The 27,077-nt window shown below is 36.4% G+C and overlaps 1 protein-coding gene across 1 annotated transcript in view; it reads right to left on the bottom strand.

Annotated features, from left to right (window-relative positions):
• The window catches only part of zfpm2b (zinc finger protein, FOG family member 2b), a 160,594-nt gene extending 136,940 nt beyond the window's left edge, over positions 1 to 23,654 (bottom strand). The window contains exons 1-2 of the mRNA XM_073822402.1: positions 23,452 to 23,654; positions 59 to 205 (exon numbers count right to left, since the gene is read on the bottom strand). Of these exons, the coding sequence (XP_073678503.1) occupies positions 59 to 205; positions 23,452 to 23,491 (187 nt within the window). The 5' untranslated portion in view covers positions 23,492 to 23,654. The remainder of the gene's footprint in view (positions 1 to 58; positions 206 to 23,451) is intronic.
• Between the last annotated feature and the right edge of the window lie 3,423 nt (positions 23,655 to 27,077).

Below are 27,077 nucleotides of genomic sequence, written 5' to 3'. Positions count from 1 at the left end.
ACTGATTTTTATCAGATACATGTTTTCTCTGGTTATCTGTGATGGGAAATGAGCTCACCGTTTCTCAGGTGATCTCCATCTTTAGAGACGTTCTCTGGGTCAGAGTAGTAAAGCGGGTCGTCCTCCACAGACCCGTCTTCTTCTTTCAAGACCTCTTTCTTCTCAGTCTCCTCAGAGTCCGTCTCAAGACCATTTTCAAACACTCCTGTCAAATAACAGAGAAGCAAAGGTGCAACATTAGCACTTCAGAAGCAGCAAAAGTGAATTCACATTTGTTTTCACTCTTGTGAAAGAAAAGTTGTTTTTAATACACTTTTGAAGAGAGTACTTTATGGACATAATATACTTTAATATAATATGCTTAAGTGAGATTTAGACGCCTAATTGCATTTTAATTGCATAAAATGTATTAATAGTTTAAATTTATAATAAAATGCAAAAAGTTGAGTGCTTTTTGACACACTTAAATGGCACTTTAGTACATCTTTATATGCAATTTCATAATTGTCTTTAAACACAAGCAACAAGTTTGAGATTTTGGGTTTTTCCTTTTTCATAAAGTTTTTTTTTTAGACTAGTAGCGGAAAACATCCAAAAGACACCATTAAGAGTTTCTTTTTTAGCACTTTATCTATTTGTGTCAATAGATTTCAATTACAAGATACATTTTTAAAGGCTGTTTTCTCAAAATGAGTTTTTTCTCCTACACTGAGCCATAAATCTCAGATTTGTATTCCTATCTATATCTGGAAGGTTTTTACAGAGGGATTTGTCCCTTGTTGATTTTATTCCCAAGGGACTGATTTTATTTTATTTTCTGCCTATTTTAAGTATTTTCTGAATTATGGAGTGACAAAATTAGATACCCAAAATTCTTTCTGTAAAAACATTTGACTTTAATATGTCAAAAAAAAAATTAAACAAGAATTTTGAAACTGACTTCATCCAGTGTTTAGATTTTTGTACTAGAAATGTATGCAAATGAGTGCATATTTCATTAAATAATGGCTCGTTTGCATATTAAAACTTAACATTTTAGAAAACTTGTAATACAAAAAATGTTTGCAATTATCAAAGTAATCAATCATCTGAGTAAGTAAGGTGATAACTATTAGTTAATTTTTTTACCTACATTTACCTGCAGTGTCTCACCTTAAAATATGGTTAAAATTACTGCTGAATACTGAAAAGAATTTATGATAAACTAAAATATACTTAAACGCCACTTCTATTGAAACTGTATCTCATGAATTTAAATATGCATGGAATTTCAGATTTATACATTGCAATTTAGTACATTTAAAATATATTAACTTAATTTGTAATTTGTAATATTGAAAAAACACACTAGCGTTAAAAACATAAATGATTTAAAATTTACTTTAAAGTAAAAGTGCTTTTTATTTAAGTGCACTTAAGTGGCTTTTATTTTAGTAATATATAATCTGCAAGTAGAGTTTTTCAAGATTTGAAGTATATTTCAACTATTAAGTGCACACTTCTATTTTTACAAAGCCATTGTTGAGGCACATAATCATGTAGCTATATCAAATATTAAAATTGACTAGATTTGACCATTTTCGAAAGATGTGAGTGTTAGAAAACCTGCAAGGATGTATCCACCAACAAACCCCACTGAAAAGTCACGCACCGCCATATACCTTGCCAATATGACAGTATATCTGTAATGTTTTTGCACCTTTCATAACTATAAATGAACGCAACTGCAAAGCCAACACAGGAACAGATCCAAAGCCTAAGGTTACGTCTGCTCCGAGATAACTTGTTCACGCAAGCAGCAGCATTGAAGGTAGACATAGCACACTTTCTTATTAATTTGCCTTATCAGTGGGTACAATGTTGATTTTTCATTTGCTTGCCATGCCTTTGGGTGGTACACCCGTGCAATCACAAAGTTCATTTTTCTCCGTTTGATTAATTTCTTTCCTCTGTCAAAAAAAGAGAGACATTGGCTACATTCTATCAAGAGAGTCCTTTTCCCTTCTAGCTGTACATGTACTTTGATATTTGCATATTAATGTTTTTTTTTTTTTTTCTTCAATCAGGGGGCATGGAGGAGTAGCACCCACCTGAACGAAATTAAACAGACGCGTTTCACCTTTGATATTAAAAATATTCTGGCTTTCGACTTTTTATGTTTACAGGGCTGAAAAGCGTAAGGATGAATATACATTCAGTGTGCAAAAACGTCTTTAAATGTGAACTAAATTGGACAAAACCTCCATTTGGAGATGTTCTCTACTCTAAAAACACTGTAAGGTTTCATTTAGGGATTAAGTTTGTCTCTATTTATATCATATAGTAAAGTGAGTGAGTGTGTGATGTTGTGATCTGGGTTAGTAAACTCTGTCTTTTCATTAGCTTTATGAATAGCCTCTTTGTAGGAGGGCAGCAGTGACTGTCTGAATGAAAGGAGTCGAGGCACAGATGTGGTGAGAGGAGACGTACTGAACAAGGTCAGGGTTTTACCGCATTTGATCTTGTAGTAAAAACAAAAATGTCCAGCCTACAGATGACAATGTAACTCCTCCACAGCTCTTGCTTGCGTATGAACTTTGGTATAAACATACTTCATACTTCATTCCTAGTATTACTTATTGAAGATGACAGCTTAGAATATTTATTCTTGGAACGAATTCAGATTGAAATCCTTTGATTGCTAACTTTAGTATCTTGGCAGTTCCTTAACAGAGATCTAGGATAAATGATAGATATTAAATTACCAGATACTTAATATGTAATATCCATTGCATCATGGGTAGTTTCAGTGGCCTTGCTTATAAATCAACTAACTGTCAGTAAGAGTACAGAACTATAATTGTTTTCTACTTCAGAATTTAATGTTTGATTCATTCTGTTTCTTTGTACATTTACTACCAATTTTTGAGTGAAAATAGTTTCTACTCAGTTTTTTTCCAGTGTATACAGATTTATAGATATTAATAGAAATTAAAGATATTAAAATATGTGCTTTTTTCAACCTATGGGTAATTTTAAAATGTTTAAGGGGAGACACTGCAGGCAAAAACACTGTTTTTTTTTCAGGCACCTGTCAAATTTGAGATTTTGGGCTTTTTCAGACTATTGGAAAGAAAACATCCAAAAGACACTTTTAAGTCTTTCTTTTATAGCACTTTATATATTTGTGTCAATAGATATCAATTACAATCCATATTTTTAAAGGCCGTTTTCTCAAAATGAGTTTTTTCTTCTACACTGAGCCATAAATCTCCATTTCAGTAGCACTTACACACACCAAACTTGACATTTTCATTCCCGTCTATATTCTGAAGGTTTTTACAGAGGGATTTGTTCATATACAATTTGCTTGATTTTTTACAACATTTTATTCTACCAAAAAATGTAAAAAAAATATATATATTGTTTTCTGTCTGTTTATATATATATATATATTTTGGAGTGACAAAATGAGATGAGAAAATGAGAAAACAGACTCTAATATATCAAAAAAATTAAACACGAATTTTGAAACTGGCTTCATCCAGTGTTTAGATTTTTGTACTAGAAATGTATGCAAATTAGCATGTATTTCATAAAATAGTGGCTAATTTGCATATTCAAACCTAACATTTTAGAAAACTTGTAATACAAAAAATGTTTGAAATTATCAATGTAATCAATCAACTGAGTAAGTAAGGTGATAACTATTAGTTAATTTCTTTACCCTATTCACCTGCAGTGTCTCGCCTTAAAAATAAGTTATTGTCATCTTCATAATCTTGTGATTTGATTTCTATAAAATCAATGAGAAATTGTGTTTGCTAATTAATTTTACCTTGTAATAATCCAAACAGGATATTTTTAATTTAATCCATTAATTGGAAGGTCAAATAAATAGGCCTCAAAAGGAAGAGCTGAAAGGTTTAAAAGCAGATTTTTAAAAATATCATGCACTGATAAATTGTGAAGAAATATGAAGACAGTAAATAAAACCAGTTGACTTTCTATGTTGACAAAAAGGTCAGTAATTAAGTGCAGACACCGTTCGCAAACAGTGTCTAACCTCCTTCCAGCAGACCACACTGCACTTCAGCTCCAGCTAGCTGCTCCAACACTCAGACTTGCTCTAAAACACACACGCACACACAAAGCAGAAAACACACGAAGTGAAATATGCAAGTATGCGGGCATGATCTGAGTGACTGCTAATTTCATGCTTGGATTTGCCGCTCGCCTGCGATGTTGGAGGCGTGTGTTTGCATGGTGATAGCGGCCCGGCTCGGTATCAGCTGGCTTCAGTGTAGAGCCATGCTGCCCCGTCGCACACCGCAGCCAAAGCAGGACGCTCTCCAGCGCTCTAATTACACCTGAGCTAATTCAATCTGACAGCACAGAGCCGCATGGAAATCAGCCTTCTTTTCCCTGCCATTCCGGCCTGCTCTTTCTATTCTGCTATTTTACAGTAGACTTTTTACATCTGACCAAAGATTGATGAGCGGGAATGGCATACTACCAATTATTTTGGAAAGAAATCGTATGCAGAATGTATACCCTGCGCAAGATGGTGATTTTCTGTATGCGGAGAATATGACTGACTACATTTGTCAAAATTTGCAGAATACGGTTCAGAATACTGTTTTCCACAATGCAATGCACACTTGACCTTCCATTTCTAATTTGATGAATGAATCAGATGTAATACCAACTGTTGTACATTTCAATACCAAAAGTTAAAAGCAAAGTAGAATAAAAAATGGGGTTAGAATTACCTCAAAATTCTATATATCCAGACAAAAATGACCAATATAAGTGTTTGTCTTACATTTCTATATACAATTGGTAATATCACATGCAAGTGTGATTTTTGTTTCTCAAATATAAGATTGACTACAAATATGATATTGGTTTCATACAACCGTTCAATAAAAAATTTAATTTTAAACCAAATAAAATCTAAATGGTCTGTTTTTGGTCTTTGAACTGTTTTTCTTTCCTGAATAAAGCATTTTTTCAATCAATGATTAAATTATTCATTCATGAAGACATTCATTTCTTAAAGAATCTGTTTTTTTAATAAATCAGTGATTCAATGAATCATTCATAAAGAAATGTCATATGCTTTGTTTCTTAATGAATCTGTGTTTTTGAATGAATCAATGATTTAATGATACATTCATAAAGACAGTCACTTGGTTTGTTTCTTAATGAATCTGTGTTTTTAAATGAATCAGTGATTCATTGATCTGCTCATAAAGACAGTCACTTGGTTTGTTTCTTAATGAATCTGTGTTTTTAAATGAATCAGTGATTCATTGATCTGCTCATAAAGACAGTCACTTGGTTTGTTTCTTAATGAATCTGTGTTTTTAAATGAATCAGTGATTCATTGATCTGCTCATAAAGACAGTCACTTGGTTTGTTTCTTAATGAATCTGTGTTTTTAAATGAATCAGTGATTCATTGATCTGCTCATAAAGACAGTCACTTGGTTTGTTTCTTAATGAATCTGTGTTTTTAAATGAATCAGTGATTCATTGATCTGCTCATAAAGACAGTCACTTGGTTTGTTTCTTAATGAATCTGTGTTTTTAAATGAATCAGTGATTCATTGATCTGCTCATAAAGACAGTCACTTGGTTTGTTTCTTAATGAATCTGTGTTTTTAAATGAATCAGTGATTCAATGATCTGCTCATAAAGACAGTCACTTGCTTCATTTCTAAATGAATCTGTTTTTGAACGAATCAGTGATTCAATGATCTGCTCATAAAGACAGTCACTTGGTTTGTTTCTTAATGAATCTGTGTTTTTGAACGAATCAATGATTCAATGATCCATTCATGAAGACAGTCACCTGCTTAATTTCTTAATGAATCTGTGCTTTTGAACGAATCAATAGTTCAATGATCCATTCGTAAAGTCAGTAACCTACTTCATTCTCAAAAAAGGTTTTGATCAAATGAAGGATTCAATGATCCATTCATAAAGTCAGCCACTTGCTTTATTCACAAATTAATTTGCATTATTGAACAAATAAATGATTTAATGATTTATTCATGAAGACAGTCACCTGATTCATTCTTAATGAATCTGTGCTTTTGATCAGTGATTCAATGATCCAGTCACAAAGACAGTCATTTGCATCATTCCCAAATAAATCTGTGTTTTTGAATATCAGATCAATGATTGAATAATCCATTTATACACTTACTTGGTTTGTTACAGAATTAATCTGTCTTTTTGAATGAATTAATGAATCAATGATCCATTTATAAAGACAGTCACTTGCTTTTTTCCCAGATGAAGCTGTGTTTTTGAATGAATCAGTTATTCAATGATCCATTATAAAGACAGCCAATTGCTTCATTCTTATATGAATATGCATTTTTAAATGAATCAATAATTAAATTGGGCATTTATAAAGACAGTCACCTGCTTCATTCTCAAATGAATGTTTTTGAATGAATCAGTGATTCAATGATCCATTCATAAAAACAGTCACTTCCTTCATTCTTGAATTAATGTTCAGTTTTTAATGAATCAATGATTCAATAATCCACTCATTAAGACAGTCACTTGCTTTGTTCTCAAATGAATCAGTTTTTTAAATGAATTGAAATGAATCTGTGTTTTTGAACAAATCAATGATTCAATAATCCATTTATACATTTACTTGGTTTGTTCCCTAATGAATCTGTATTTTTGAACGAATCAAAGAATCAATGATCTGCTCATAAAGACAGCCACTTGCTTTGTTCCCAAACTAATCTGTTTTTGAATGAATCAATGATTCAATGATCCATTCATAAAGGCAGTCAATTGCTTCATTCTTATATGAATCTGCATTTTGAATGAATTAATGATTCAATGAGGCATTCATAAAGACAGTCACTTCCTTTGTTCTTGAATGGATTTTCATTTTTGAATGAATCAATTATTTAATAATCCACTCATAAAGACAGTCACTTGCTTTGTTCTCAAATGAATCAGTTTTTTTGAATGAATCAATGATCGATTCATAGAGACAAAGTCATTTGCATCACTTCTGAATGAATCTGCATTTTTGAACAAATCAATGATTCAACGATTCATTCATAAAGACAGTCATTTGCGCTACTCCTGAATGAATCTGCGTTTTTGAACTAATTAATGATTCAACGAATCATTCATAAAGACAGTCAACTGCATCACTCCTAAACGATTCTGCGTTTTTAATGAATCAATGATTCAGTGATCCATTCATAAAGACAGTCACTTGCTTAACTCCTAAATGAATCTATATTTTTGAACAAATCAAATGATTAGTGATCCATTCATAAAGACAGTCACTTGTTTCGTTCTTGAATGAATCAGTTGTTCAAAACAATTGGTTGAATAAATTATTCAATGACTCACTCATGAAGACAATGCCTTGCCACAGCTACTGGTGATTTTAGTTTCAAATGTAAAAGCTTAATTTAATTTCAAATAAATATGTTATACTGTAATATTCCAAATACTATTTTAAAACATTAGTATCAGTATTACGCATGCAATTGTACATCTGTATGTATGCAAATGGCATTGAAAATAAATCCTGCCATTTTTGTCAATATTACACACCCGTGTGTCGTAAAAAGGTGCATGACATCCAGAAACTGACCTGCCTAATTTCATTTAGCATTTTTTAAATACAGTCTGCTTTACTATAAAGACAACACAACACTAAAACTATGTGCATCACATAGAGTATGCTTGCTTGACTACATTCCCAAAGAGACTCATTTTCTCTCATGCTTCTCTGTGTGAATGTCAGATTTGGATTCCTCCTTCTAAACGTCGGCACAACATCAAACAAACAGCTGTGGCAGCCTGGCACTGTATCACATGCCCGATCACCTCAGTGGCATAACATCTCAGTCGTTCTGATGGGCTCTTCCCAGGGGTAGATGGGCCAGAGAGATCGGAGAGAATAGAGAGAAAAGCAGAAAGAAAGGGTTCGGGAAAGATATGGGCCAAGAATGTCTTTCAAAGTGTCTCAGGGAATATGCGAACATCTACTGCACCTCCAGCAAACCTCGGAGCAGATGGCATATTTCATTTAACACGAATAATTAAAATCAAGCTGAGAGGGACATAAGTATATGATATATTGTACTGTTGCATGCAATGTTTTTACCCTTCCAAAAAAAGACATTTGCATAAAATGTAGTGTATTTCAAATATATCTTTAGAAATGCAAGTGTTCAAAAACATTAAATTCAGTTCTGATTTATTTGTGTTAAATTCTGTTATTTCTGTAATAAGCGCTCTTTTTTAAAAATCTACCAAAGTGCACATCTTTTTAACAAGCATAGTGTTGGTTCACCCCTCTATACAGCTCTCAAAGCATCTCAGTGATACATCTTTGTTTGCTCTGTGATGTTTGGGGTGAACAAAATTGCATGCATGACTAATCTGATATACAATAAGAACTTTTATTTCGTTTAGCATACAGAAGCCCCATCAGCGATCGCCATGTTCCCATAATCCTTACAGACACTCAGTCTTTTCCCACGAACAGTCTTTGTGCTGCTGTATCTTTAAATGAGATTAGATGAATGATTACACAGCATGGAAACATGAATAACTTGAGCTCGTGGTATAATACACTTTGCTATCCCAGAACTAGTATTTAAGCTCACTGTGAAAAATGCTTTTCTTACTTAGATTTTTTTTTTCTTGTTTCCAGCCAAAATATCAAAACATTCTTAAATCAAGAAGGATTTTCTAAACAAGTAAAAATTATTTTCAGAAAAAAAAAAAAAAAGTCAAAATTAAGTAAGTTTTTGCTTAGAAGAAGCAAAATAATCTGCCAATGGGGTAAGCAAAATATATATATATATATATATATATATATATATATATATATATATATATATATATATATATATATATATATATATATATCAAACAGAAAACAAGATTTTTTTCTGAAAACAAGAGAATCATTTTTACTCGTCTAGTACATCCTTCTTGATTTAATAATTTTTAGATAATTTGGCTGGAAAAAAGACAAAAAATCTAAGTAAGAAAATCGTTTTTGCAGTGAGAAGAAGTTGTAGGAACAATGGCTGACATCTGAATGGAGAAATTGACTGGAAAGGGAACACAATGCCCAAAAGCATCCTTGTCTGAAAAAAAAAACGATTTCTTGACTTTAAAGATCTGAATTATCTGCTCACAATCAGATTACTGTGTGTCACTAACATGCCGAAACGCGGCCTGTATAAAGATAAGACTAAGAGAGATGACAAGGCAATAAGGTTGTAGTATAAGATTCAGTTCAAACACTTGGGTACTTTTGCTGAATCGGGGGTGGAGTGTCCTCTTTTTGGATTCTCAGAATATGGTCACCCTACTCAAGAGAAATGTGTTCATTTAATCTCACTGCTGTCTGTGAGAATCAACTGAGATATTCAAGAGATCTCCTGTTTTATTTTTCTGTTCTGTGATTCTCATTTTCACGGCAAAGACTCCTTTCCAAACAAGCAACTCACAGTATCATTTTCTGACAAATCCCTGATATAAACAGAAAGCACGAGTAATAATTAAGCTTTAACAGTATTCCAGTATCCTGGAAGCGTGCTGCGCAATCACTAAGGTAATTAAAGAACTTAAAGGCTGTCATTTGATATCAACAGCTTTGCAGACTCAACCCCAAAAGCACTTTGAATTATGAACTTTTAAGCGCAGTTCGCAAAAGATGCTCACACAAACTTCAGCTATCACCTATTAGTGCCCCGGATTTGTGCCATTAGCGATTTTCCACTCCGCATTTAAAAGCGTGCCATCACATTTGCTGTGGAGGTGCTGAAGTTAAAATTAGACCGCCGAGCTCTCTAATCCCAACAAACACTGTATACTGTGGCACCAGCAGCCACTGTACAAGCAAACATATCTGGCTTTTCAAATAATTCTCATTTATTAAGTCTTTTATAAGACAGATGCTTTGACAATTTCTTTGTTTAGATAGACAGTGATCAAAAAAGCTGCATCCAAGCAAAGAGTTCTGAGCTCTTCACTTACATGACCTGGTTAAAATCTCAGCATTTTCTTTTGGGGACCAACTCAACAAAGTAGCACATATGAACTCACAACATTCACTGAGCTAAAAGAGAATTTACTCAGTTATTTGTCACTTTCATCAATCTACAGAAGAAAGCAAATTCCATAATCACAGATTTGATTGGGTTTTGATCATACATTTCAGATACATAAACAATAGCCTCCTAACAATACCACTGAAAGTTCATTGATTTATGAGATAAAATAGTACAAGAAAGAGCAGACAGAGTGCTTTTAGCTAGTGGACAACCAATACTGTTTTTTTTTTTTTTGTGATGCCCAATCAATGCCAATGTCACATAGAGCAGTGTAGCCGATACAAAGCCAGTATATGTTTACTTTCTTTGTTTAACAGTTCTTCTGTCAAATAATTAATTATCAGAACTGTTAAACAGCGAAAGTCAACAGTCATTACAACTCATGAATACTGATACTTCCTTTACATCATATCAAAAACTACCTACTTCGAACTTCTGAAGTTGCAATTTCAAGTTTGTCCCATTCAAATGCTTTGTTGTCGGAAAGAACAAGAATGGTGGACGGCCCATTCTTGAGTTCATTCTTATCTTTTTGTCTTGCAAAAATATTATTAAAGCCAAAAGGTATAGAAGAAATTGAGTCAATATTAACAAAAAGGTTTTGAATAAAATGTAGCGTCCCATTCATTAATAACCATATGAATATTTCGGTCAAAAATACGCTATTTTCACTGTATTCAATACATACAATATGCATTAAATGGTTATTTATATATGTAAATATACATGACTGTAACGACAAGAGAAAGCAAAATTACATGTTGTGCGAAAAACAAAACTTTGATAAACATTAGTACACCTATTTTTCTCTCAACCGCCATGTTTAAAGTTTATGGCCTGCCTAACTTGGAAACTATCAAAAGTTTCCCAGTTGTAAATATGACTTGGGAGGCCATTCATGTCCATCAAAATAAGAGTCCCACACACTTCCAACACATCAGCGAAACAGAAAACCTTTTTCTCCAATGCCAATATTTTAAAACTCCCAAATGTCAGCTGATATACTGTATTGGCCTGGGATATCAGTCGACCCCTACTTTCCGACAATAAATTAGAGGATAGTAACACCTAAAGGGACAGTTCACTCACCTTCTTGTTGTTCCAAACCCATAAGATCTTCGTTCATCTTCTGAACACAAATTAAGATGTTTCTGACAAAATCCAAGAGCTTTCTGACCCTGCATAGACAGCAACACATCTAAAACATTCAAGGCCTAGAAAGGTAGTAAAGACATCGGTAAGTGTTCACCGTGATTTTGCCAAGTAAGACTTGCTCCTGGATCAACATGTTTTGTTCAACCTGGATCGACATTACTGTCCAAAAATAATTACCCAATCCCTACCCTTTAACCCAGGGGTCCCCAAACTAAGGCCCGCGGGCCGAATGCGGCCCGCCCCCACATTTAGACCGGCCCTCTGAGCAATGCCAGAAAAATGAAAAATTAAAATTTGAAATATATGTTTTACTTATATCATATCGGTATTTGATTACAAAGGTTGGCTTCCAAACAAAAATTTCCTTTAGTTATTAACACAGCCTAATTATTTGTTAAATTCACCAACAGAATGGTACATTCAACATAATGTGTCATCGCAATCGAACAGGTGAAAATTCAGAGTGATGACAAAATGACTCAATAGCATTTGAGGTGAAACTAGCACTGCTTGTGGGACAGGTGCGAAAGCAAGACTTCACTCATCTCCCAGTTACCCAAAGTTTTTCAGCTGAGAAAGTCTGAGAAGTCTGTGGAAGCGCTGAAAATGATGAAGGCAATGATGAAGTTGATGGGCTTCAAAAAACACAGTGGATTCTTGAATCGATTTTGCTTGACAAGCCTCTCAAGGCTGCGGTTCTCTTGGCTGTTTGTGCATCTTTTTCTTCTACATTTTTTCCTTCCACTCAATTTTCTGTTAACATGCTTGTGTCACGTTACAGCCAAGGAGGTCTGGGTCCAGATGCAGGTAAGTATTTTATTAACAGAAAATAAACAAAACAAAAGGCCAACACGGCACAAACGTAACAAACTGAAACACTAAATAAACTAAACAGGGAACATGATCTTGAGCCAGGAATTCAGGAACGCAGAGTGAACAGACAAAACAGGAGACATAAGACAATGCAGACCTGAAAACGGAATGAAGTGTGAGTGTTCTTATACAGAGTCCAGATTGTGAACAGCTGTGTGTGAATCAGTGGTAATGACAAAACAGACGTGATGAATCAGAGTGCAGTGCAAACAGCGACCTCAGGTGGCTGAGGGAAAACCCACAGCCCCGATCATGACAGTACCCCCTCTCTAGGGAACGGCTACCAGACGTTCCCAAAACAAAATTTCTGGAGGGAGGAGGAACGGTGGAAGGTGCATAAGGGGGAGGGATGGCGGGCCAGGCCCGTGCAGCGGAGGGACGTGAGCGGACACCGCCGCCAGAGGAACGTGAGCTGGCCTCGCCGCCAGTGGAACGTGAGCTGGCCTCGCCGCCAGAGGAACTTCAGCGGTCACCGCCGCGTCCGGAGCAGAGAGAGCGGTCACCGCCGCGTCCGGAGCAGAGAGAGCGGTCACCGCCGCGTCCGGAGCAGAGAGAGCGGTCACCGCCGCGTCCGGAGCAGAGAGAGCGGTCACCGCCGCGTCCGGAGCAGAGAGAGCGGTCACCGCCGCGTCCGGAGCAGAGAGAGCGGTCACCGCCGCGTCCGGAACAGAGAGAGCGGTCACCGCCGCGTCCGGAGCAGAGAGAGCGGTCACCGCCGCGTCCGGAACAGAGAGAGCGGTCAACGCCGCGTCCGGCACAGAGAGAGCGGTCACCGCCGCGTCCGGAGCAGAGAGAGCGGTCACCGCCGCGTCCGGAACAGAGAGAGCGGTCAACGCCGCGTCCGGCACAGAGAGAGCGGTCACCGCCGCGTCCGGCACAGAGAGAGCGGTCGCCCTCTCCCGAAAAAACGCCTCCGCCCTGGCCCTATAGTAGGGGCGCTTCCGCTCCGCCTCAGCGTTAATGGCCTCCATCGCCGCCAAACAGGCGTAGATGGGGAACCCACTTATTCGGTTAATCGCATTCTGGACTCGAGACGGAGGGGGCGCGGATTCCAGTACTTGGTGGACTGGGAAGGTTACGGTCCGGAGGAGAGAAGTTGGGTGCCTGCCAGAGACATTCTGGATCACTCTCTTATTGATGAATTTAATCAACAGGTGCAGGAGGCTGGGAACGTCAGGGGACGTTCTTAGGAGAGGGGGTACTGTCACGGTACATACATCTGTTGTGTTTTTCTCTGTCTCGTTATCATGTGGTATGTGTGTGTATGCGTGTGACGTCATGCTCCCCAGCACGCTGCCAATCAGTCCTCCACAGGTGCATCTCATCATCCCCGGCTATATATACTCACCTCGCCTTCATCTCCTCTGTCGATAGTTCATTCTGGATTTGGGTTCGTGTCAGGATTGTTGGTCGTGTCTTCGTCTCGTTGGATGTGTATTTCGTCAGTGTTCTGGATTTACTCACCTTCACGGGATCATCACGCCACATCACCGCAGCCATCAAGCCCCTGTGTCACACCAGCCGAGGGATCTCACCACTTTGCAGTTTGTTCTTTGTTTGTCTCAATAAACGTTCATTGCACTGCATTTGCTTCCTCGTCTCTGTTTGCACCGTCACAGCTTGGATACAGCACTCTGTGAACAGCCAGCTTCTTTGGCAATGAATGTTTGTGGCTTACCCTCCTTGTGAAGGGTGTCAATGCTTGTCTTCTGGACAACTGCCAGATCAGTAGTCTTCCCCATGATTGTGTAGCCTAGTGAACCAAACTGAGAGACCATTTTGACGGCTCAGGAAACCTTTGCAGGTGTTTTGAGTTGATAATCTGATCAACATGTCACCATATTCTAATTTGTTGAGATTGTGAATTGGTGGGTTTTTGTTAAATGTGAGCCAAATCATCTCAATTAAAAGAACCAAAGAATTAAACTACTTCAGTCTGTGAGCATTAAATGTATTTAATACACAAGTTTCACAATTTGAGTTGAATTACTGAAATAAATTAACTTTTCTGTGACATTCTAATTTACTGAGATGCACCTGTATATCTTTTGAAAATAAATGATCAGTCTGTGTGGTGCATAACAAAATAAACTTAAAAGGTAGACTAAATACAGGTAAAATCAAATTAAAATAATAATACTACTACTAGTAGTCAGTCCGGCCCATGGTATTTTCTTTTATAAACCGACCCAGCCCCCCATTAAAGAAAAGAAAATTATGTGGCCCTCTCAGAAAAAAAGCTTGGGGACCCCTGCTTTAACCTAACCCTACCCACAATGTATTCCTAAATAAATAAGAGGGAAATAATAGCTGACTAACAAGGGTGTAGAAGCACCTAACCCTGATCCCAAGCCTAAAATTGACATTTCCTGAAAAGTTATCCATCAATTCTGATTGGTTGATTTCTGCTGATGCAGGAGCAGGCATTCTGACATAGAACCCATACACGCTGTACGTTAAACAGTCTTTGCAAACATATCTAAAGATTTTAGCAAGATAACTCCAATTTTTTGCCCAGCCTTACTTATTTCAACCAGAATATACAGATGATAAACTAAGAGAGATAAGGTTGAACCATTGATGTCACATGGACTATTTTATAGAGGTCCTTACTAACTTTCTTGGCCTTGGATGTGTCTGTTGCGTTCCTGTCTCTGCAGGGTCGGAAAGCTCTTGGGTTTCTTAAAAAATATCTTAATTTGTGTTCTGTAAATGAACAAAGTCTTACAGGTTTGGAACGACATGAGGGTAAGTAATTAATGACAAAATTAACATTTTAGGGTGAACTATACCTTTAATGTAGATACTAGGGATGCACTGAAGGCCGATTACCGAAAACTGATTACCGAAAATGTTTTTTTTTTGTGTTTTTCCCTACTATGTATTCTACCATTTTTTTTCACCATTGCATAAATTAAATAGCCAATATTTGCTTTTTACAGTTTTTTATTGCTTTTCAAAGAAAAAAAAATCAATTACAAAACAACAATTTAAAAATATTTATTTAACACTGAACATTTTTAACATTCTAGTAGACATTATAGCCTACCAACAAAGCACAATTTAACTTAAAATTAATAAGTTTTTTAAGCCATTTTTAAGACCCTCTTCTTGAATCAGGCATGTTTTTAATGAACAAATAAATGCAGCCTTGCTGAGCAAAGGAGAATGTTACAATAAATGTATTAATAGAGCTGTTGTAATGATTATTATTATTTTTGTGTTACTTTTTTATTTTAATTTAAAAGAACAGTAAAACGACAATGCTAACATTTATGAATGTCAACTTTTATTTTGGCAGAAACCCGCAAGAAGACCTCAGCACTACTTTTTGCTGACAGCAGCAGATTTATGAATGATTCGGTAACACTTTACAATAAGGTTCTTTAGTTAACATTAGTTAACCATATTAGTTAACATGAACTAATAATGAACTGGACTTATACAGCATTTATTAATCTTTGTTAATGTTAATTTCAACATTTACTAATACATTATTAAAATTTTGTTAACATTAGTTAATGCAGTGTGAATTAACATGAACAAACAATGAACAACTGTATTTCCGTTAACTAACGTTAATAAAGATTAGTAAATACATTAACAAATGTATTGCTCATGGTTAGTTCATGTTAGTTAATACATTAACTAATGTTTAACAAATGGACCTTATTGTAAAGTGTTACCAATGATTCTCATCAGGCAGATTTTCCTCACGCTTTGGACTTTGAACCTTGGCTAAGGAGAATAAATAACATTTGTGCATATATTAGACAACATAACGTTCTGTAGTTTATTTACTAATGGTTTAAAGCCATTTGGCGATATCAGTCATCATACAGTAACCAGCAACAACCTTTCTCTTCTCATGGAAGACATGCGATGCGACACTAAACAGTGTCTCGCTGTCGGTGCTTGTAATAATTTTAGGTCTTTCCCGGACAGTTTTAAATGCTTCCACAGCTGCCCACATGTTTGCTGCATTAGTGTGCGCCTCTATTTGATCGCGTCACGCCATTGTTCGTTATAATTTATTCTGCCTTTTTGCTTATTCGGCTAAACACCAAAAGAGCTTTTTTTCTATTTTCATCTGAATAATTTTGGTTGCAGAACATTCGGTGCATCCCTAGTAGATACAGAAGTATTAAAAAGCAAAATAAGCTGAAGTGAATCTTGATCTGCACTTTTGACTACTTCTGTCTTTTCCATTTAAGCAGACAGGAGATGTACTTGCCAATTGACAACAAAGAAAACAGACACCCAAGGGTGCTAGCAAGATGCAATGACATGCCTTAAAGGGTCGCCGGTATAACTAGAAGGACGAGCTCTTTAAGAAATCTTCAGTACAAACACTCTAATTGAGCCGTCTTTTTGTTCCCATTGAAAACCAAGCACCAGTTTGTGCATCTGACAACACTTATTGATTTAACATCATTGAACTCTAAAGGCTCAATGAAGGTGAGGAGAATAAAAGTGGCGTGTTCCCTCAGAGCCGCTGGACCTCACTGATAGGACATCTAGCGCAGCAGGGGCATCAATGATTAAGGCTCGTCAAATAAACATCTGGCTTATCTTGTTTTTGCCATTGATTCTGTCGGCCTCTTTTAGAGCTACGAGTCCCAGAGGCGGCCTACAGACGTGCTTTAAGGACAAGCTTTTGTACATTTGTATTTAAGCGCTTTTTTGTTTGGTTGTGACTGATACGGAGGTTTTAATAACCTCTGAACAATTGCTAAATAATGCTCGTTTACTGGTGCATTTCCACCAATTTTTTTAAAGCAATAAGCCACTCAAGACCACAGGTAAGTCTTGCATTTACTGTAATGCACAGCCTTTCATTGCTTTAGACTAGAACTCCAGACATTATAACAAGTGAGTTGTGGAATTGTTGTGTGCAACAAACAAAGACAAACAGTAGCCACATTCCTAAACAGTTGGGACGTCTCCCAGCGTTTCTGGAGAAGGGCGAGACAGGCGAGTGGCGTTCCTGTCCTCTCCATCTCCCCTCCTCCTTCTTCAGCCTAGTGAGCCACAGCACTTCATAGCTCATTAGTGCTGAACAGATGCTGGGGAGAAAGTTGGCACGCAATAAGCCCTCTCTTCATATTGCACTGATCTGTGAGAGATAGCTCGCGACTGAGGGATGCCTCACGCTGACAGTTGGCAGATGAAGTTAATCAAAACGGATTAAAAAAAGAATAAAGGAGAGGCAACAAATCTGACATCCTTGATAGGGTATAATAATGAAATAAATTATCATATTCTGACAGCACAAAGTTAGCGCCGACAACCGCAAATGACAGCCTCCAAATAAATAATTGAAGTATTATGAACAATGAGAGCAAGAGAAATACTTTTGACAGTTCACTGCTGCAGGAGCTGAAAATAGAGACTAAACTTCATTAGTAACAACATATGAAGCACATACAGTGGCCACAAACATTATTGAGACAACTCAATTGCACCTAAAGCATGCCATTATCGTGGAAATAGATATCAAAGTATCAAAATCTGCTGTTTCATTTCTGCAATGACTTATTTACTGCCAAGGTGATTTATATCTGAACCACAAAACCAATCATAAGTAGCATTGGTAAATTTGTAGCAATAGCCAACAATATGTTTCTTTTATCCCAAAAATCATTAGGATATTAACTAAATATGATGTTGAATGATTTTGTACATTTCCTACTGTGAATATATCAAAACTTAATTTTTGATTAGTAGTATGCATTGCTAAGAACTTCATTTGGACAACTTTAAAGGTGATTTTCTCAAAATTTTGATTTTTTTTGCACCCACCCTTTTGGATATTGTTCAAAACCATACATCAATGGAAAGCTTATTTATTCAGCTTTATGTATAATTAAACATATAATATTTAAATATATAATTAAAACGACCATTATGACTGGTTTTGTGGTCCAGGGTCACATATTGGTTTTACTTAAAAACACATTTGTGCATCTTGAAAATAAATGCAATTTTAATCCTTTAATTTTTTTTTACAGTACATTAATATTTGTAAGCTTTTTAACGGGTTTATTGTGCAATAATGATTGCTAGACTGTATATTATATATATTTAGCCTAAAAACATTTTAATATGAGATATTAAAGAAATGCAGAGTGACTTTAAGACAAGATCTAAGGTTTTGCAGTCATTAGACAAAGATACAGTATTTACAGAATGCAAAATTAAGTAATAGAGAGCTGTGTAATACATATGATGTACGGTGAACATGGTGTATATATAAATACACGAACACACACACAAACACACACACACACACACCATAATTTAAAAGTCATTCATAAAAAAAGTCCTCAGTACATCTACAGCCTATTTTTGTACCTTGTTTTCTCAGAACCTGTCTAAATGTACACCTATGTACCTTATTTATCCCTAAAGAGAAAAGGTACAACAAGATATACTGAGGAGTTTTTTTAATGTTGAAACAACAATTATTTGCTGTTTTAGTATCTAAATGGTACATATTAGAACCTTCTGAAAGGTTACTGCCCCAGTGACAGCTTTTGTACCTTTTTTTTCTGAGAGAAAAGGGACAAAAAGAGGTTGTAGATGTACTGAGGACTTTTCTGAATGCAGGGTGGAACAGTGCAAAGACCAACAAGAATTAATTGCTGTTTTAGTATTTAAATGATAGTATCTTTAAAAAAACACCCTAATGACAGCTTTTGTACCTTTTTTTCTGGAAAAAAGGTACAAAAGAAGGTGTTGATATACTGAGGACTTTTTTGAATGTATGAGGGAACAGTGTGAAGACCAACAGCAATTATTTGCTGTTTTAGTATCTAAATGGTACATATAAGTATCTTTTAAAAGGCTACCACCCCAGTGACAGCTTTTGTTTTTATTTTTTCTCCTGAGAGATAAGGTACAAAAACAGACTGTAGATATACTAAGGACTTTTTTGAATGTAGGAGGGAACAGTGTGAAGACCTACAGCAATTATTTGTTGCTTTAGTATCGAAATGGTACATATTATTAGTATCTTTTAAAAGGCTACCGCCACAGTGACAGCTTTTGTACCTTTTTTGCTGATAGAAAAGGTACAAAAAGAGGCTGTAGATTTACTAAAGACTTTTCTGAATGTAGGAGGGAACGGTGCGAAGACCAACAGCAATTATTTGCTATTTTAGTATCTAAATGGTACATATTAGCACTTTTTAAAAGGTTACTGCCCCAGTGACAGCTTTTGTACCTTTTTTTTTTTTTAGAAAAAAGGTACAAAAAGAGGCTGTAGATATACTAAGGATTTTTTTAAGTGTAGGGGGGAAAAATGCAAAAACCAACAGCAATTATTAGCTGTTTTAGTATCTAAATGGTACATATTAGCACTTTTTAAAAGGTTACCGCCCCAGTGACAGCTTTTGTTCCTTTTTTTTTAGAAAAAAGGTACAAAAAGAGGCTGTAGATATACTAAGGATTTTTTTAAGTGTAGGGGGGAAAAGTGTGAAAACCAACAGCAATTATTTGCTGTTTTAGTATCTAAATGGTGCATATTAGTACCTTTTAAAAGGTTACCACCCCAGTGACAGCTTTTGTACCTTTGTTCTGAAAAAAAGTACAAAAAAAGAGGCCGTAGATATACTGAGGACTTTTTTAATGTAGGAGGGAGAGAACAGTGCGAAGACCAACAGCAATTATTTGCTGTTTTAGTATTTAAATGGTACATATTAGTACCTTTCGAAAGGTTACTGCCCTAGTGACAGCTTTTGTACCTTTTTTTTCTAAAAAAAAAAAAAAAAGTACCAAAAAAAAGCTGTAGATATACTGAGGACTTTTCTGAATGTAGGAGGGAACAGTGTGAAGACCTACAGCAATTATTTGTTGCTTTAGTATCGAAATGGTACATATTATTAGTATCTTTTAAAAGGCTACCGCCACAGTGACAGCTTTTGTACCTTTTTTGCTGATAGAAAAGGTACAAAAAGAGGCTGTAGATTTACTAAAGACTTTTCTGAATGTAGGAGGGAACGGTGCGAAGACCAACAGCAATTATTTGCTATTTTAGTATCTAAATGGTACATATTAGCACTTTTTAAAAGGTTACTGCCCCAGTGACAGCTTTTGTACCTTTTTTTTTTTTTAGAAAAAAGGTACAAAAAGAGGCTGTAGATATACTAAGGATTTTTTTAAGTGTAGGGGGGAAAAATGCAAAAACCAACAGCAATTATTAGCTGTTTTAGTATCTAAATGGTACATATTAGCACTTTTTAAAAGGTTACCGCCCCAGTGACAGCTTTTGTTCCTTTTTTTTTAGAAAAAAGGTACAAAAAGAGGCTGTAGATATACTAAGGATTTTTTTAAGTGTAGGGGGGAAAAGTGTGAAAACCAACAGCAATTATTTGCTGTTTTAGTATCTAAATGGTGCATATTAGTACCTTTTAAAAGGTTACCACCCCAGTGACAGCTTTTGTACCTTTGTTCTGAAAAAAAGTACAAAAAAAGAGGCCGTAGATATACTGAGGACTTTTTTAATGTAGGAGGGAGAGAACAGTGCGAAGACCAACAGCAATTATTTGCTGTTTTAGTATTTAAATGGTACATATTAGTACCTTTCGAAAGGTTACTGCCCTAGTGACAGCTTTTGTACCTTTTTTTTCTAAAAAAAAAAAAAAAAAGTACCAAAAAAAAGCTGTAGATATACTGAGGACTTTTCTGAATGTAGGAGGGAACGGTGCGAAGACCTACAGAAATGATTTGCTGTTTTAGTATCTAAATGGTACATATTAGCATTGTTTAAAAAGGTTACCACCCCAGTGACAGCTTTGCACCTTTTTTCTGAAAAGAATTTACAAAATATATCCTAATCCTATTAGTATCTTTTTAAAGGCTACCGCCCCTGTGACAGCTTTTGTACCTTTTTTTCTGAGAAAAAAGGTACAAAAAGAGGTTGCAGATGTACTGATGACTTTTTAGAATGTAGGAGGGAACGGTGCAAAGACCTAAAACAATTATTTGCTGTTTTAGTATCTAAATGGAACATATTAGTACCTTTTAAAAGGTTACCACCCCAGTGACGGCTTTTGTACCTTTTTTTCTGAAAAAAAGGTACCAAAAAAGAGGCTGTAGATGAACTGAGGACTTTTTTGAATGTAGGAGGGAACAGTGTGAAGACCAAAAGCAGTAGATTTTAGTATTTAAATGATACATACTAGTATCTTTTAAAAGGCTACCACCCTAAAAAAAAGGTACAAAAAGAGGCTGTAGATGTACTGAGGACTTTTCTGAGTGTGTGTGGGAACAGTGCTAAGACTTACAGCAATTATTTGCTGTTTTAGTATCTAAATAGTACATATTACTGTCTTTTGAAAGTGTACTGCCCCAGTGGCAGCTTTTGTACCTTTTTTTGAGAGAAAAGCTACAAAAAGAGGCTGTAGATGAACTGAGGACTTTTTTGAATGTAGGAGGGAACAGTGTGAAGACCAATAGCAATTATTTGCTGTTTTAGTATCTAAATAGTACATATTAGTGGTACCTTTTGAAAGGTTACCGCCCCAGTGACAGCTTTTGTAAAAAAAAAAAAAGACTGTAGATGTTGTTGTTTTTTTAATTCATAGATGGTAAAAGTTCCCTCAACACAACGAGTTACGTTTCAGTTTATGACAAAAACAGCTGGTAGACAACTATGGTAACTTGTACCATTCTCCCTGTCATTTACTTGGCGAACCCGCCTTGCAGCGACCAACAATTTGGACAAATTTACACTGCGATTGGCCGTGCAGGTGATAAGAGGTTGAGATCAACAGCTGGTAGCAGCCTGTGCTGAAGATGCTGAGCTGATAGCACAGACGTCTACTCTCCCACCAAGACACCTTGGCCATCCAATCTGCCTTACCATCAAACTCTTATTACAATAAAGCCCTAAACATCAGCCGATGGGGGAGGGACGCATGGGAAAGGAAAAAAAGATGACCCAAACTGCCCTTTTTATCTCTCCATAAGAAGAGAGACAGATCCTTCAATGGGGCTAAAATAGTGGGAGAAGAGAAAATACATAATTTATCACCATATTATCGGAATATCCAGGCGGGCTAATAAAGAGAGTGCGGACTGACTATTCCTTGTCTTATCATGCGAAGTGGAGGATGGGGGGAGGGATTATCAGGCTGGAACAGACTGCCGGCCTGGAATTCTAATGGTAATAATGGGGTCTCTGATGGTATATCTTCCCCAGCTTATCAAGCCCATTATCTGCCCTTATCGCCACAGTCATCGGGGCAAATTAATGGAGCTCTTTCAGTGCTCTCGCTTTATCTGCCTCGCAGAGGGCACACCAGAGAATGGAATAGGCAAAATATGAAAATCCAGGGTGAATCGCCAGGGTTCAGATAACAGGGCAAACTGTGTTCAATTGGGAACAAAATGTAACAAAAAAAAAAGGAGAGAGAGAGAGGAGCGTCTCTACCCATAACAACCTCTTTGTCCTTTGCTATGAGCAGGTGGCTGGTAAAGCTGCGCTCTTTACAGGTGCTCTAGCCTACAGTCATTTCAAGAACTCTCCGCTGTGTGCTAGTGTTTCAAATCGCTCCAGAAATATGTGGGACACGTCTGCAGATTGAGATATCACTACAACTGCCTTCTGTATAATGCAGACCTTGAAAAGCAGAAAACAGACATGATGATAGCTGATATGCCCGGACTGCTAAGCAAACATTTTCATCACTTACAGAAACTCCAGCGCAATACGCCAAGACTGGAAATAAACAAGCTGTTTTGGAGAGCTGTCCTTGTGTTACATTTCAAGTCTGCCGCAATAAAATTGATATTTCACCCAGTGTGGACCAAAGCACTTCTCTGTTTGAGATGCGTTAACAGATATATTAGTCAAAAAAAAAATTTACAGGTTAAGTATTAGCCTATTTTATGTCATAGGTCATTTTTAACATTTTTTGCATTGGTTTCTCAAACATTTTTGGAAAGTTCTTAATTAAATAATTATTTTAAAAGTCTGTATTTCTTAATAGAAAATCACAAAAACATTGCATGCAGCAATTCAAATAAATCAAGAGTTTCCAACTTTCTTACTTTTGTCAATTCTATTATGATATAAAATAAAAGAATAACAGTAATGCATAATTCTGATAAACGCATCCTACTATCAAAAACATAAACGAGCTTTTGATTTTCTTATCCACATTTGACACACAACAATCGATGCATATGAAATGTCTTTAAATAAATTTGTTTATCAACTTAAGCTGAAGCTCTAAAAACTACTGTACTACTATAAACAACCTGTCCTGTCCTCTGAAAACAAGCATGAGTAAAATCCGCGTTGGCAAACTCACGTTTGAATTGCTTCGGGTTGCTCTGTTTCCTCCGGGACATTCCTGCTCCGCGCGCTGGACTCGTGATTAAAAAATGATACCGCGATTCATCCAAACCCAGATAAACGCGCTGTCTGTAAAACTCGGGTGTGTGTTTCGGGGTCTGTCTGATTCCACTCAGGGTTAGCTGGTCTCGTCGTGTAGAGGGTTAAGTTGTGCTGTGATCCGGGCGCACACTGACAGCGCAGATGAGCGCGTGTTGTGCTTTTGTTGCAGGAGGTTTGAGCGCAGCGGTGCGCCGTAGAGCTGCAGCAGCGCTCACACACTCCACACAGTCCACACACACTCACTGCACTCTGGTATTTACTAGCTGTCTTGTCTTTCCCCTCGGGATGTCCAGCTATGGTGAAATATATGCAACTTTCTGGATTAATAGGAGTTTTGTTTTTTGGTTGTTTTGAAAAGTGAACAAATGCAGGCTTACTTTATAAATTCAGCTAGTGTTTATTGTTTTGTTTATCATATCAGCCGTAAATATTAAGTACAGAACAACAAGATGAAAAAGTTTAAATTAAACGCAATGGAACTTTGTCAATACTGCGGCTATGCGCAAAATAGCGTATGCATACTTTTTTGGCAGTATACAGCATGTATACTTTGAATGGTTTGCACAGTCCTCTGAGTCCAAACTTGATGCAAAGCCATAGAGTACCATAGAATCCTCTGTGGGGTCCTGCAAGGCCAAGATCAAGTGTGCTATTTGGGACAGAACAGGAAATCTGGAAGTTGTGCAACACTATATACTACAATGCAATCTGCTCCAGTTTCCCAGTGTGAGAATTAAAAAAAAATAACAGCAACCATCATTTTTCAACATGTCCTTTTTATCAGATTACAAACAGATAAGACTATTTTGCATAAAATTTAACTATAAACTCATACATTGAGTTAAATTTACTTTTTTTTTTAAACATTAGCATAGTCAATTATTATACTAAACTCAACTTTAAAATTTTAAGTATATTCCACTCATTCAGTTTGAATTCAGGTAACATGCTTGTGACAACAGTCTAGCATACTACTATCTGAAATACTGCATTCTGATTGATAAAAATATGCTGTTTGCATTGTTTACTGCACATTATGCAATAAGCAGTGTGTGAGAGTACAAATGTTTCCCTAGTGAGCTGACTACCCAAAGAGCATTTTTGGACCTGATTTTGTTGTGTTCTGATTCAGGATGTGCAATAAATTCTGAAATGTCAATAAATATGACTTTAGTTCAGTTTAACAGAGTAGGTTTTACTTTAAAGCATGTACTTTAACAAGTAATTTTAGTAATTTTTCAGAGCATCTTTGCCTTTTACCAGAAAAGGAAGAAAGGGAGAAAGGGGAATTGGACCAGGAACATCCATGTCGTAACCACCATTTCGTAATCATGTACCAACCACTATGTCAGAACTCCAACATGCAGCTTTGCCTTTAATCTTTGTGTTTATTCAGATCCTAAAATATGATGAGAACTCTTTGCTGCTGCTGCTGCTGCTGCTGCTGCTGCTGCTGCTGCTGCTGCTTAGAAAATTATTATGTGCAATGACACTGACTTCACAATCATGCTTAGGCACCTATTGTATCCTTTAGTTTTCTTTTTCTTCTTCTTCTTCTAATGTCCTGAAAGTCCTATGGCAGTCCATGGAACCACTTGTGAGAAAGTTATGAAATTTGGCACACAGATAGAGAATAGTCTCAATATTAACCATAGCAAATTTGGACTCTCAAACTCTGTAGCGCCACCAATAGGCCAAATTTGCATTCATATTTCTGCTAATGAATTCTGAACCATAAGGTCTAGAAGCAAAAAAACAGTTTTTACAGGTCAAGATTTTTTTTTACGAATATTGAATTTTGCAAAAAATTTCGAAAACTTTTTTCGAACTCATCCTAGACGGTTTGTCCGATTTTCACCAAGATTGACTCAAAACATCTTCCAACAATGCAAGCAGGCCAAACGTTTCAAAAGCTTTTTGATATACTAAACTATTTTTGTACATGTGTTAACAAATTTGAAGTTTGTGCAAAAATGAACATGAGGCTCTATCACAATGCGTTAGGGGATTGTGAGCAAACTTGGTATGTGTTATACTAAGCATGACCTGAGGGCATATGAATAGTTTCAGCACAGCACCACCTACTGGTCAAAATATATAAAAATGGACATTTCTCTACATAACTTCTGACCAGTTTGGTAAGATTGATTATGTCATAAGAATGGCATACCGAATCAAACAATACCTAATTTTGCAGTAAAATTCTGTATTAAACTAATGTCTTTAACAGGAGTCGCCAACCCTGCTCCTGGAAAGCTACTATACTGCAGAGTTCAGCTTCAACCCCGATCAAATACACCTGAACCAGCTAATCAAGGTGTTCAGGGCTATTAAAGAGCAGGCCATATGGGTTTTCGAAAAACATATATATATATATATATTTTTTTTTTTTTTTTTTTGCAGTTTTTAACGTAGCTATCCTTCAGTACAAACATTCTGCAAAGTTGGTAATCAAAAAAGTGCATGATAAATAAAGATATTGTCTCTCAAAAGTGCTGATCCCGATCTACATATGCGTCTATGTTTGTGTGAATCATTCGTGATGCAGCTTCACCAACAGTAGATGTGAGTATAAGGGTTTTTTATGCATCTTTGCAAATGGCCTTTCCTAATAATGTGCTAGTTAGCAAGTTAAACGCCGCTAAATGCGGCTGAATGCGGCTAAATAAGTAAACATTACGGCTCGTCATCCTACGGCAGAGAGGGGCGGGGCAAGCAGAGCTCATTAGCATTTAAAGGACCATGCAACAGAATAGCTCGCTCTAAAAAGGGCTGATTTCGACAAGGTAAATAGACTGTTTTTTTGAGAAATTTTAACCAAAGTATGTTATAGACTTCTCATTAAGATCCTAAAGAATCATATCAACTTGGGCATCCGATGACCCCTTTAATGAGTCGTCATATTTTCAAATCTTCTGCCTGTTACGATATACGTCACTAGGTAAATCTTTAGCATAATCCCAGCCTGCCTGCAAACATTTCCGCTAGTTAGTGTGTTAACATCATGTTGAGAAGACGCTGTGTTACCTGCTGAGAAAAAAAACAGCTATAAGCCAGCCTAAGCTAGTTGGCTAGTTTTAGCTGGTCATCCAGCCTGGTTTTAGAGGGGATTTGGCCACTTCCTTAGCTGTTCAGGCTGAGAGACCAGCTGGAATGACCAGCTAAAACCAGCTACTTCCATCTTAGACCAGCTAAGACCAACCAACCAGCTTTTCAGCAGATTCTGTGCAGTGAAAGCAAGTTTGGTTTGTTTTCATTCCCGAAAGATGATAATGTAAAGAATCAGTGGTTAGAATATTGTTTTTCTCTATAACACTGCATTACAAACCCTTTGTTGTGCTGGTCATTTTACAGAAGACTGCTTTTCAAATCTTGGAGATTTCAAGGCCAGATTCGCTAAATGCTTGTCCATGAAAGATAAGTCTGTACCTTTTTTATTTGGACCAACAAGCGTCTCTGAACCACAACCTGTAAGTACGATTAATATGTGTACATTTTCAATTGAGTGCTCAAAATAACTATTTTTTTGTGCTAATATGT

Source organism: Garra rufa, chromosome 17 (genome assembly GCF_049309525.1).
Source record: "Garra rufa chromosome 17, GarRuf1.0, whole genome shotgun sequence".
Taxonomy (NCBI): Eukaryota; Metazoa; Chordata; class Actinopteri; order Cypriniformes; family Cyprinidae; genus Garra; species Garra rufa.
This window is presented reverse-complemented; position numbering and strand designations above follow the sequence as displayed.